Consider the following 14516-nt stretch of genomic DNA (forward strand, 5'->3'; position numbering starts at 1 on the left):
TTTATTAGACAACAAATTTCAAAAATTCAGAACGTTAAAAACAAATTCAAACATGGCATTTTAGTTACTTTAATTAAAAAAACAAAATCAACCCACCAAGAGTATACAAAGTACACAAATGAAATAAGAATCCTTTCAAATTTTTACTGTTTTTACTAAGAATATACTTTGTAAAGATGTAGTAGGGTTCAAAGTTTAAATATTCAAAATTGATCACAAAATACCATATTTTTTCGAACGAACTCATTTTTTTATAATTTACTATAACGAAGTGAAATATTGTATGCATTTTCACTTTATTATTATTTTTTTTTTTTTGAAAAAAAACTAAAATTTCCTCAAAATACCGTATTATTCAAAAATATTCAAATTTTCAAAATATGCAACGGTATTTTGTCAAAAATTTAGTGAAAAAGTCTAATAATGTGATAATGTATAACAAATGTATGACGACCCCCGGGTATTTTGTAGGCTCTGTTGCAAGTTTCTGCTCATTTCTAAGCGTCCGAAGGTTATGTGTGGTGAGTCACCCAAAACCTCTTTTACGCATGTGGCAAACCATGCAAATTTGTTTTTTTTTTTATAAAATACGGCATTTTGAGAAAATTTTAGTTTTTTTACAAAAAAAACCCTAATGAAGTGTAAATGCATACAAAACTTAGCTTCGCTTGATATCCATATTGCAAATAACAAAAACAAATAAGGCAACGAAAAATTTATTTTTGTGATTCGATTATCCGAAGCGAAATTTGGCCAAGGCCTTCGGATAATCGAGTCTGGACTAAATGGGTATTAAAGGATCAGGAACTTATGAAAGACATCGACAGTGAAAATGCTTTAAAAAACTTCATAGAAATAAGTTTTCTCGAAAAAATTAACAAGTCTTTTTTGGTAACAAATCAAGCAAATTTTATAGAAAATAGGGGAAAGTGGGGCAAGTGTAACAAGCTAAAGAAAATGCTCGATAAAACCCATTAAAAAGTTAAAAAATCTGTCGGATTTTATTATAATCATCTTATTCTAGGTCTTGACTAAAACTTTGTTAGAACAAGTTTTGAAAAAATCCTGTTTTTTAATGTAAAAAAATGATTTTCAAATTTTTGATTTTCAGTACGTTCTACTCAACTAGTGGGGCAAGACGAACAACCCGTTGGGGCAAGAGGAACAATGCATGAAAAAACATGTTAATTTGCTAACAAATGAACTGTTATCACTTAGATCCATCAGATTAGAATATATTTGAAAGGTTTCTTGCATTTTTAAATTTAAATAATAATATTTTACTAAAAATTTCATCGTTTTTACGAAAAAATATAACTTAGATGATAAATAGTAAATTTTCATAATATCTCCATATTTTGTCTGGACAATTTTTTTTAACAATTGTTTATTAGTTTTTAAGTACTTTCATGTATTTATTTCCCAATAAAACATGTTGTTGCAGCAATTCGTATTTTTTCTATACTAAAAATCCAAATGGTACACTTGCCCCACCTGAACAAGATTTTTTATAAGCTCTCAACAAAAATAACCAAAAGTTAAATCATACTTTGTAATAGGTGCATGTCATTGGTTGGGACACTACTGATCTAGGAAAAATAGCACTTTGGTAAAATGAGCCTTAAAACAAACCCTAAGCCTTATTTTGTACTTTCCAAATATTATTAGAAAACAAAGGTTTTGAACAAAACTTTATTAAATCTTATGCCCCGTGGCGTTTACGTCGTTTTGGCGGTTATGTGGTAGTAGAATCAGCTAATTGCATTGCTAGCAACAATTCCTCATACTGGAAATAATCAAAATTGTAAAAATTACGGCCGTACGAGCGATTGTTCCTCTTGCCCCATATGGTCGTCTTGCCCCACCTTCCCTTACTCAACATTTTCACAAGTCTCAAGTTAATTCAAATGTCTCATACAGTTTTTCAAACTATGTATGTTTCAAAAGATTTTATGTCTTTGCAATGTCAGTATTTAATGATTGAGGAAATTTCCAGATAAATCCATTGTTATAATATCAAACAACATCAAAATAAACTATATGTAGTACTCCTGAATTCTACCAGGCTATAAGAATTACGAAATTGTGAATTTATTATTTACTTCAAAAGTTATGCTAAAAAAACGTAAAATCGCTAATCTGTCGAAGATTGTAAAAAGGGTGCCGCCATGCTATACATTTTTAGAAAGATATTTAAAAGACCTTTCCAACGCGTTCAAAAGATTGAAGATCTGACAAACCCATCAAAAGTTATGAGCACTTAAGTGTTATTTATACACTTTTTTAGGCCGGATCTCAAATATTTTGATGAAAAAGTTGTCCAAATCTATCCGACCCATCGTTGGATAGGTATTCAAAAGACCTTTACAACAAGCCCAAAAGATTAAAGATCTGACAACCCTATCAAAAACTATAAGTACTTTAATGTATATAATAAACTTTTTTTGAGGCTGGATCTCAGATATTTTGATAAAAATATGCGAGGAAGGCACCAACCACCTAAAGGTGGATCAAGTAAAGTTTTTTAAAATAAATTTACAACAACATATCATACAATACAATGTAAATGGACCAATGTTGATGAGTAATTAAAGAGTCTATCCTTCTCACGTAAGTTGATGTTTACGTTAGAAACGAGCAGGACAGACAATTACATTGTTTTGCTAGATTTGATCAACTATGCTCCCCTTGGAACTAGCTGTCAAGTAAGATGCTTTCTGTCAAGAAGGGTCGCGGAGTTAGTTCTTGATAATTTAATTAAAATCCATTTCAAATCATTTGTGGTCGCACAAAGGTTCATTTTTCACAGAAAAAAAAAATCTTTTTCGTTGTGAACAATAATATCGTCAATTTAAGCTTAATTTTAGGACCCGATCGAATGTGACATATTGATAAACGAATTGAAAAAAGTAAAATTTAAGTCTTAAAAAAATACCTATGCATTTTATTAAACTACGGTCTAGAAGAGGCGTTGGATAATAAATAGAAAGTCAGAAAAAAATTATAAAAATATTTTTGTGTTTTTCATATAAAAAAAAAGTTAGTTTTTGATTTTTGTATTTTTTAAAAAAGCTTAATTCAAAAATTGGACTTCATCATGCACACGGGATACATCTTGAGAGTCTTCACCTCAAATTTCAGCCAATTTGGTCCATCCCATCTCGAGATATCTTGGCACCCGTAAATCAACTCGGGGTTTAGAGAAAAACGCCAACAAAGTTTGACAACCCGCCTTGTGCATGGCAATTTTTTTCACTTAAATCGTCTCTTACTCAGTTTAATCATAAAATATTTTCATGAAACTTTCAGGAGTGATTAATAAACATCTTTTGAGTGGATTTATCAAATATCCTGTAATATAAAATTTTGTGATTTTCTACATGTTTGTAATCCCTTAAACCTTGATGAAAAGTGTATTTATAAAAACGGGTTTAACGAGTTCTGGAAATATTTATTACCGTCATCAGGGGTAACATTGGGTCTGAGGGATGAGATTAGGTCATACAGAAATGCAGAAATTTGTATGACCCAAACTCACCCCTGATGACGGTACACGAAATGAAAATGAGCCTATTCACGTGCCATTGCTATGTTAATTAAAAATTGAATTCGAAATAAAGCTTTACAAAAAATAAATACAAATTGAAATACAATACCTGTATATTTCCAGAATAACATCGACAGTAATTTATTATGCTTCGGATACATCAATATTCGTTTTTTTTAACCACAACATTTTCACACAATTCCATCCATTTCCCACCGGAAATCACAACTTTTCCCCTAAATTCAAGCCTGATAATGCCTGAGAGCGTCAAACGATGCGATCAGCCATAACTCAAAACGCCTCCCCTCCTCGCGAACACACCAAAGACTGATTATTACATAATTAATTAAATTTCTTGGAAAAAGGAACATCATCATCACTCGCGGTGAAAATGCTGAATGAGTACAGGCATCATAATTATCATCAGGCATCAGTCGAATGAGCACCACCACTTGGCAGCTCATTTATTTGATTAACCTTTTCAACTTCAACGTTCGCAACTGTTTCAATTATGATGCTTCCCCTGGCAAGTGAGATGCTGCTTCAATTTCACCCCTTTTTTTCGAAAAATGCCACGGCGGCGCGTTGGCTGGTTTGGCACTGATGATGATTCAATGTAAATACCTCAACTTTTTATGCTCTTTTTTTCTTTTTGTTCTCTTTTCAAATTCCAGCGCCAGCGAACGTTCCCCCTTCGACGGATCCTGCTGCGGGGGAGGATACGCCACGGTGGACTCACTCCCGTCCTCGCCGGTTGGGGGCGACGAGGAAGACAGCGAACCCATCCCGACCAGGTAAGCCGATACTACTCAGCCCAGCCAAGCAGCAGCAGCTCCTTTTTGAAACATGCGAAACCACTTCAAACGGGAGGAATCTCGGTTTGGAGTGAGGTTTGCTTTTTCGAGGGGATTGATCTGGCGGTGGAGTTGCCTGGTACTTCACCGAAACAAGTATCCACTATGAAATTGTGTTGAACTATTTATTCTTGCTTTTTCCTGCCCTCAATGTTTTAAATATAATGAAATTTAAATTATTTATAAAAACAATTCGACATCAGATTGTCGAAGCATGCATAATAATTTTAAACTGTTACAAATTAAAGGATCAAATTGAGTAGATTTTCTAAACACAATTTTCACTTAAGCCAATTTCTAACAGCATAATTCCTACATTTATACGGCAATTATTCACGAAAACATTTTTTCGGTTCCTTGGCCGAAATAATTAGACCTGTATTTTTATGTTTGGTCATTAGAGTGAAAAATGATCATTTTCGTCGGTTTTTGCAAAAACCCTATTTTTTTCCAAAAAAAATCATAACTCCGCACCATTTCAACCGATTTTAGCTGTCTTAAGCGCAAACGAAAGGGTAAAAGTTTCAATTACGAAAATTTTGGTACCCAAATATGTGCAGGTCAACGCTGAAATGTTTAAGATTCCGCAGTTTTAGTGAAAAAAAAATTGTTTTTGTCGATTTCGTAATTTTCCCGTTTTTGCGCGTGTCGCGTCGACAAACCAAAGTTTTATTTTCAAAAAATCGTATCTCGGAATACAGCAATTCCCCACGAAAACAGCATGGTTCGAAAAAAAAGTTCCCCGATCGGGCTCAAAAATTTTCTTGGGGTTTCTGGCCGAAATGATTCGACCCGTATTTTTTGTTTGGCCATTAGGGTGACCTAAGCCTTGTTAGGGTGGTCCGAAAATGGCAATTTTCGTCGATTTTCGCCAAAATCACTTTTTTTCAAAAAATCATATCTCCGCGCCATTTCATCCGATTTTAGCTGACCTAGACGCAAAAGAAAGGTGATTAGTTTGGATATTTGGGGAAAATAGTAAGAAGTTTCAAAAATCACGCTTAACATTTGAAAAGGTCGTAAGAAAACTTAAAATGTTGATTCGAAGGTCTTGGGACCAAAGGGCCTATGTCTGAAAATATTTTTATAGAATTCCTCGGAAAATTTCACATAATATATCAAAAAATAGTGAAGTTATGTTTTCAATACTCTGCGGTACGATTTTTTGAAAATAAAAACTGGGGGTTTTGACGCGCCGAAATGGAAAAATGACGAAAACAGGAAAAAATCATTTTTTTTCACTAAAACTGCGATAATTTGAAAATTTTAGCGATGACCTATACTGCCCATGATCGCATAAATGTCCCATATGCATTTTCATCACTTTTGAGTTATTGATGCAGTTTTGTTCAAAATCGTGTGCTCTTTCAAAAGAGCCTATAACATCCAGTACTTTATTCTAGAAATCAAGAGGAAATCCGGTTTTTTCGTGAAAACTTAACACGTAGCCTTATGTGTGGGACAAACTTCCCTTGCGTTTTTCTCAGCTTGCTGTTTTTGCATATGGGACATTTAAGCGATCCTGGGCAGTATACATGTTAGGGTACCAAAATTTTCGTAAAAAAAATACGCAACTTCAAAAGTCAACAAGTTTTATTTATTTTTACGATTCCGATTTCCAAGAACACTTTTGTCAACGAAATTTTGAAACCATGGCTTGTATTTTACCTCATTATTATTTTTTTTTTTTTTCGTTGACTCGAGGAATAAGAACTTAAAAAAATATTTGCATCGGTTTAAACGGAATAAAATATTCGTAACATATTGTTAGCCTTTCCTTTCCACATAATTGCGACTGAAAACGAAACAAATTTATATACTTAAACAATCAGTAAACTGAAATTTTCGTTGCGTTTGACTACCTTTGTGTGCTCTCACAGGGGTCCTGAAATTCAAAAATAAATGAAATTTATTGCAGTCTCATAATCAGAAGTTTTACCAACCAGTCCTAAAGCGGCACTGAAAAGAGCCAGCAAAACTGCCAACGCGCAAACTAATATTGCTGACTGATTCATTTCAAGGAAATTCCTTCTAATAGATGCTGAACCATTTTGCCACCACTATTTATAAGGCTTAGAGAACGTCGTATGTTTTTTTTATCAGATCAATTTTCTAGTTCTTCAAGGTGGTTAAGCAATTTATTACAACGATTAAGAGCATATAACGTGAGCAAAAGAGGTTGAAAAGTTGTATATGCACAGTAATCCTCGATATTTGCAGAAATATTTTAAAATAGATGGAATTAGTTAGATTTTTTGAAAATTTCCATTAAATTTATCAAATTTCTCAATTCCGGGTTGACTTTGATAGTCATATTATTTTCTTTTTAAGATCAGATATAAAGTGTTCAAATGTTAGTTTTCAGTTAAACGTTTTTATTTAGTTAGCTAAATTTATAAACCTTTTAACATAAGTTATATAAATTTTAGGCAAGATTGTTAAAAAATCACAATTTTCCAATAATTCTTCAGCATGTTTTGTTTATACTATTATCAATTCCTATTGCATTTAAAATTGAAATCGAAGCCGTATCAAAATTATTCACATTTTATCTGAAATTTCTAGAGTTTTTTTAAAGGTCCCACAGTCTTGCCCCGGTTGTGCACGCCTTGGTAATTGCACTGCCCCGGTTTCGATTCGTACAGCTGCCTCGGTTAAGCACGGCCCAGCGCTTATTTGAAGCACAGAGCTTATGGGAATTTGGCTCCATGGGAGACATTGGCTATAATTCTATGAAAATCATCCTGAAGTTTGGAAAAAAATATATGTTATAGTTATCCATTGTAGTTATAATTACATGAAAATTTTCACTAAAGAAGTATTATTCCAATGTTTTGAAAACGCAATGTTTCTCAAAAAATAGTCAAAATAATTGTTTTTGCAATATGGGTATCAAATGATCGAGATATTTTCATACATTTCGAAAATAATAAACAAATTTTTTGAAGGCTTGCCAACATATCAGAAAACTTCGTTTTTTTCGGAAAAGTACTCAAAATTTCAGTTTTTTTGCAATGTGGGGATTGGGATTTTTCATACATTTCGAAAGTTATCACACAAATATTTGAAAATATTAAAAAAAAATTACAAAACAAAGCATTATCGAAAAAAATACTACAAATTTTTGTATTTGTAACATGGATATCAATGATCGGGATTTTTCAAACATTTTTTTAAATATTGAACAAATTTTTGAAGCCTTGTGGCGTGTAAAACCACGTATTTTCGAAAAAATACTTGAAATTTCAGTTTTTTTACAATGTGGGTGTCAAATGTTCGGATTTTTTTTTTGTATATTTCAAAAGTGGTAATACAAATTTATGAAAATATTCAATTTTTTTACAAAACTATTTTCTGAAATTTTCTCGAAAATACCAAGCTTTGTGAAAAAAATCAATATTTGCAAAAAATGGTGTTGTGAATGGAATGTATGGAAAATCCCGATCATTTGATAGCCATATTGTAAATTGCTGTAATTTTAAGATTTTTTTCTGAAAATAAGTAGTTTTATGATTTTTTAGGTATTTTAAAAAGTTTGTGTTATTTTTTTTATTAATGAAATAGTTCATTTCTGAAAATTTGACTCATATTCTAATCAGATCTAATCTAAATTAGATTTCAGATCATTTGACCCATATTGAAAAAAAAACTGAAAAACTGAAAATTTTTAGAATGGGTGACATTGGGTCTGGGGGGTGAGATTGGGTCATACAATTTTTTGCATTTTTTTGCATGACCCAATCTCACCCCCAGAGAAATGTATGAAAAATTCCGACCATTTGATACCCCTATGGTAAAATACTAAAATTTTGAGTACTATTTCGAAAATACGTAGTTTTGTGAAATTGATTGGTGCGCTGGAAGTGGGGACGCGAAGTCGTGATTATTCAGGTTAATTTTTTTGTGTGTTTTGTGCCGCTGTTCATATGGGGTGAGTGCATAATTTGTAAAGGGAGCGCGTGGTCGTAAAAAATATTCGGAGTGAAAAGTGATTTTTTTTGTGTGCCTTTTGTCGTGAATTGTGTGTGTTGCTTGCGGGCGGTGGGGCTTGACAGAGTCGATCGATTTTGTGTGCTTTTGTAAACATAATTAATTGTTTTGTGATTTTCAAAGCCCTTTCTATATCAACGTTGATCGGAAGGCACGGCGTCGGGTGAATTGTGTTTAAATTTTTCGAATAAGGTTTTATTTGTTTGCGGTGAAAAAGCCATTTCTATATAATGATCGAAAGACGCACTGACAATTTGGATCGTTGAGTGAATAGTGGAGCAAAATAACTGTGTGTGAGTGATTTTGTGTGTTAACCATAAAGACCTTCCCATAGTATCGTTGCTCGGAAGGCTCGCCGACGGGTCTGTTATGAAAGTCTTCCCCATAGCGTCATAGCTCGGGAGGCATCGAAAAGCCAATACCTTATCCTACTAACCCAAAAAAATATTAATCACGTGATGCTTGAAGGAGATGCTGTGGATTCAACGGTCTCAAGCGATATCAACAAGTATATAGCGAAAAACTATGTGCTTGATGAGTCTGCAACTTCAACTATCGGACTAACATTCCTCCCTTTCGTTGAACTGCAGGCTTCTTGGGAGGGCGCCGGTATTGACTAATAAAGTCGGGGTCTTCAGGGGTTAAACAGTGAACGGATGGTTGGCTCCCACTGATCATTTTTGATTCATTGTTTAACTTGAGCTGATCTGTCAATAACGGAGTAGCAGCTCATTGGCAGTCAACCATGCTCATGCTCATGCTCAATACGTAGTTTTGTGAAATTTTTAAAGTATTTTCAAAAAAATGTATTATTATTTTCGAAATGTATGAAAATATCCCAATCATTTCATACCCATATTTAAAAAAAAAAATAATGAGTATTATTTCGAAAAACGTACTAGTACTAGTATTTAAAATAATTTTACTTCCAAAATGTATGTAAAAAATACGAATTATTGTGGAAATGTAATAATAGTAGGGGAGAGTGGGGAGACTTGATCCCCGGGGAGACTTGATCCCAAGCCTGTATCTCGTCAGCATGTGGGTAAAACAATTAGCTTTGTTCTAGAAAGTTGTGCGAAATTGACTAAAACTCATTGTAGAAAACAAAGAAAAAAATTAAAAAATGTTTAGATTGAGTTACACACATTTTTCTAAGAAGTGCTGCAAAAAACTTCCAAGAGATCTTTTTTCTTTGTTTTGATAAGTATAGAAAACACTCAAAAATTATTCAAAAAAATATTTTTTATACATGAATTGTTTGATAAACATATCAACTCCAAAACCCTTACGCATTTGACGTTAAATTTATCGTCATACTATTTTTACAATCAATTGTTTAAAAAAGTGCGTTTAGGGAGATTTGATCCCAGCATTTTTACAGTCACTGGAATCAGCCTCAAGATTAAATAATTTGGCTGGGTTTTCGTACATAGTTTCCTTTAGTATAGTTGTACATAACTAACTGCAGTTTGAACCATTTTTCAAAAGTTTTGTAAACAAAAATTACCAGCTTTTGTAAACATGCTCAATTTTGGTCTAAAAAAGAAAATTTTAAGTTTTTAAATATTTTACATGCTAAACTTGTTATATGTTGAACACAAACGTACAGGTTTAATGTGAAATTGCTGTATCTTATAGAAAATTGAAAGTTTGGATGAATAAGAAACATTTTGCTTAAGATTTCTTCAAAATGTTGAAAGGGGGATCAAATTACCCCCAACATTTTGAAAATGCCGGTTTAAAAAAAAATTTTTAAAACGCTTGGCATTATTCGAAGAGTTTATCTGATTGAATACCCTTATCAGCCAAACATAGTTGAATGTTTAAGATTTCAATTCATGCAAAAAGATCATAGTATTGTGAGAAATTGTCAGAGTTATGTGCGATACAAAAAAAGGGGATCAAGTCTCCCCACTCTCCCCTAATAATTGATAGCTGATATCAAGTTCGGATGATTTTTCATAGAATTATAGCCTGTGCTTCTGTTATGTACGCCTCGGTTTTGCATCCCCCATATGCGGTGCTAAACCGAGGCTATCTTTTGGGAATACTATCAGAAACAAACATACACTAAACAAGATGAATGCAAATTAAAGTACTAAAAAGGAAACAAGAAAAACATAAAACAAGAGAAAAAAGTTTTTTGCAGAAAAAGATTTGCTCAAAACTCCAAAACACGAGAAAAATTTAAAAAAAATCGAAAAAATTGGACGGGTTAAGATTATATTACTTTCGATATAAATTTTCAATAGACTAAATTAAAAATATGATCTGCTTTTTTTCATTTCCGACACAGCGTTGTGAAATCCTTTGCTTGTTGAAATGCAAAACAGTAAATATCAACTGTTCTTGAAAAGTTTTCCTTCAAGTACTTTTCCCAACAAGAGGCAAGAAGAAAGTTAAGCTCTTTTCATCTCTCGATTGCGTACCAACTCCAGAAGCAAGCATCTTCGATGCAATCCAAGCTCCGCCGTCGTCGTCGTCGTCCTCGAGAAACCTTTCGCTCTCTGTTTATCCGCATCCTTATCCTTTGCTCGTTAACCTGCTTCTTTTTCATCTTTCTTTTTGTCCCCTTGCCACAGGTACCGCGTGGTGATGCTGGGCGATTCTGGCGTCGGCAAAACGGCGCTCGTGTCGCAGTTCATGACGTCCGAGTACATGCACACATACGACGCCAGTCTTGGTAAGAGCAAACAAATTACTTCGATATGGAATCGATCCGCCGCTGGTACACACTCACGATAACGTGAGATTGGTCGATTTTAGAGTAAATTAATTAGTCCGTTGTGAATTGACCAGAGAGAGAGAGAGTGAAAAATAGGTCGCGCCAAAAGCAAACATTTCAGCTAACAAACTACAAATGAAGAAAAAAGAGTAGAAAACAGTGTGATAAGTGATAAAGCAAACAACTCTTCTTTCTTTTCTTCTCTCTTTTTTTGCGTGTCTGCTCTCCAATTTGCAACTCTCACACACACTGATGGGTGGATGGTGGAGAAGACGACGAGTTTGGCGAAAAGACCGTTAGCGTCCTGCTGGATGGCGAAGAGTCCGAGATGATATTCATCGATCACCCGAACGTCGAGATGAGTGTGAGTATTGATTGAGTACATTCTTCGGGCGGGGAAATATCCGCCACATTGCGTTTATGCGTTACGCAGATTTGACGGGCCGGGTTGTGGTGTTTGTAGACCGAGGCCCGGGGGAGCTAATAATGTTTGGATGGTTTGGCAACTTGAGTGATGGTTCAGTTCGCTAATGTTGCTGCTATTTGCTGTTGCCGGCACAAATTGGGAATATTAACTCCCGAGAACAGCAATCAGTCATTACATTTGGCAAACAGCTTGGTACATTTGCACATCAGTACCTCAATAATCTAATTTGAGTAATCTCCTGAAAAATGCAATCAAACCGAACAATCTTATTTTATATTTTGGCTTCGAGGAAGCATTGTAGAGCTTTGGTATCAAAGGAACTTAACTGCTGATCATTGAAAATAGGCTATTATCCACATTAGTCAAAATCGAGTTTAGTATTAGCTGCTGATGCAAAAAAAACAAAGGGCTAACTTCCCATTCTTTCTTATGGATGAAGATTTCGTTACGGATACTAGATTTCGTTACGGATTTTTCTCGAAATATGTACTTGATTTAGCAAAATAGCCGATTTTTCAATAATAAGGAGTTTAGATCAGTATAAAATGATACGTTTTTTGATTATGTAGATACTAGTAAAAGTAAATAAAAACTTTTTTTGGCAGTATTTCAGAAGACACCAAATTTCTATCTCTTGATCTTTTAATTCTATAGCATTCAAAATAAAAAGTGCTACACAGTAAACCAAAATATAAATTTTTGGAGGATCGAAAATTTGGTTGGTTGAAACGCAAAACCTATCACCACTCCCGGATATTACCATTTTTTACGGTGTTTTCCATTTTTTTATTTTGTTTGCAGTTTTGGTGTATATTTGGTCAACATTGGAGCATTGATAACACTGACCAACAAAAAATTACTTAAATGACTGCCAAGCTCAAATCGAGGGGCACACGTGCTCTTTGATCTAAAAAAAATCATTTAAACAGGGCCAAACAACTTTGAACTCACAATTCCGTCAAAAATTTGAAGTTTTATGAAAACTTATTTTTTCTGCCTCCTGATTTTTTGAACCGATTTAGAAGGGGGTGACATAAACTTTTAAAAATATTCGCAACGGCCTAATATACTAAAATTAATAAATGAATTCAAAGAATATTTTTGAAGCTGCCCAGGTAAGAAATCAATAATTAATTTTGCAAAAATCGAAAACAATATCTACACTGGAAAAAACGATACACGGTAAAAAAAATTGGTGATTTTTTTTACTTTTTGTCACTAAAACTTGATTTGTAATAAAAAACTTTTTTTTTATTTTTTGATATGTTTAAGAGAACATTAAATGCCAACTTTTCAAAAATTTCCAGGTTGTGCAAAAAATCTTCGACAGAGATATGAATTTTTGAATCAATACAGATTTTTTTCAAAAAATCGAAATATTGGTCGCAAAAAAAGTCAACATCATTTTTCGATGTAAAATCAAATTTGCAATCAAAAAGTACTTTATTGAAATGTTGATAAAGTGCACCTAGAGCGTCCAATTTTCCGTCCCGGGAAAAAAATTCCCGGGAATTCCCGGGATTTCCCGGAAAAAAATATTTCCCATTTCCCGGGAAATTTGTAAATTTCCCGGGAATTCCCGAAATACAAGCGAAAGTATACATTTTCCTACCTTTTTGGCATCAATGTTTGGAAATTATACAAAATATAATTATGAGAGAATTTAATTCATTTCAACCTTCATATTCATATTGAACTTATTAGCTTTTCTGTAAATTATATGTCAAGGCTTAATTCAGATAATATTAATTTATTCATTATTTAGGAATATTGTTTGCTTATATGTTGGGTAACAAAAATTACGCTATTATGGATTGAACATAAACTATTTTATTTTCGACAACCTATTACAACGACTTTTTTGTTATATCATTCATATATATTCACCTCTTCCGGTCAGTATTTAAAAAAAACTTCATCATCCCGGTACGAGAATCGAACTCACGACCTTTGGATTGAAAACCCAGCACGCCGCTAGTCAAAACCCATCCCCTACCGGTCAGTATTCCCAGTGAGTAGAATTACTCTTTGAAGGGATCTGACTTTGCCGAGCCAGACATGAATCGAACCCATCACCTTCCGCTTACAAGGCGAAACCCGTAACCTCACGGCCACGGAAGCTCGGCAGTATTAAAATTCAGATTTGTTTGACATTTTTGTTTATTGGTTGAAAATTGAATTGATATAATTAAATTATTCAAAAAGAGTTGTTCAATAAGAATTTGTTTAAAAGTATTCGAGAAATTACTGTATGTTTTTACTAAATTTATAAAGCACCCCAAGTACCTAACTTCAGGAGTTTGGAAGAGTACTTGAAAAGAATTTTATCCTACCGCGGTCCAAACTGCTATGCTGTAACTGTCTTGAAGAGCTCTTGTAGAACTCCTGGGAAAAAATGTTACTTGGGACGTGAGCAACCAAAAGCATTAGAGGGTTAAATATAAATAAAATATTGTTTTATTCCAACCACTTTAACACTATGAAAATTTTTTTAAGCTAATTAATTAATTAGGCCATATAACCATATAACTTAAATTAAACCATAATTGAAACCATGAAAAATGATTAAAAACAACTTCGTATCATATGAAATTTACCCGAAGAATGCAACCATATTTTAAAAACTAACTTAATCCACATATGTGGTTGGAGCCTTCCTCACTTATTACCAACAATGACTGATATGATGGAATTGTACAAAAATTTCATCTATTTTTTAGATCCGGAATGAAAAAGTACATAAATATCACTTAAGTGGCCATACCTCGAGACAGGGTTGCCAGATCATCAATACTTTGGACTCGTTGGAAAGATCTTTTGATAACCTAACCAACGATGGGTTGGATGGTGAATCCGGACATAGTTTACATACATTTAAGTGAGATCCGGCTTCAAAAAAGTACATAAATGTCACTTAAGTGGCCATATCTCGAGACAGGGTTGCCAGATCGTCAATGTTTTGGACTCGTT

The 14516-nt window shown here is 33.5% G+C and overlaps 1 protein-coding gene and 1 long non-coding RNA gene across 9 annotated transcripts in view; one reads left to right on the forward strand and one right to left on the reverse strand.

The window, feature by feature from the left end:
* The window catches only part of LOC6031064, a 64144-nt gene that overhangs the window by 32528 nt on the left and 17100 nt on the right, over window positions 1–14516 (forward strand). For 6 of the 8 annotated variants that reach the window (XR_005278598.1, XM_038263870.1, XM_038263871.1 and 3 more), the window contains 3 exons: window positions 4222–4341; window positions 10977–11077; window positions 11380–11483. Coding sequence is in view for 7 of the 8 variants with exons in the window: in XM_038263870.1 (XP_038119798.1) it covers window positions 4222–4341; window positions 10977–11077; window positions 11380–11483 (325 nt within the window). In the remaining variant the exon portion in view is untranslated. The remainder of the gene's footprint in view (window positions 1–4221; window positions 4342–10976; window positions 11078–11379; window positions 11484–14516) is intronic. The other 2 variants (XM_038263875.1, XM_038263876.1) reach the window with 2 other exon arrangements.
* LOC119769960 lies at window positions 6116–6386 on the reverse strand. Its single transcript, XR_005278599.1, has 3 exons — window positions 6345–6386; window positions 6264–6286; window positions 6116–6196 (listed from the first exon to the last, which is right to left on the reverse strand). It is a non-coding gene; the product is annotated as an uncharacterized LOC119769960 (long non-coding RNA).

This window comes from Culex quinquefasciatus, chromosome 3 (assembly GCF_015732765.1).
Source record: "Culex quinquefasciatus strain JHB chromosome 3, VPISU_Cqui_1.0_pri_paternal, whole genome shotgun sequence".
NCBI lineage: Eukaryota > Metazoa > Arthropoda > Insecta > Diptera > Culicidae > Culex > Culex quinquefasciatus.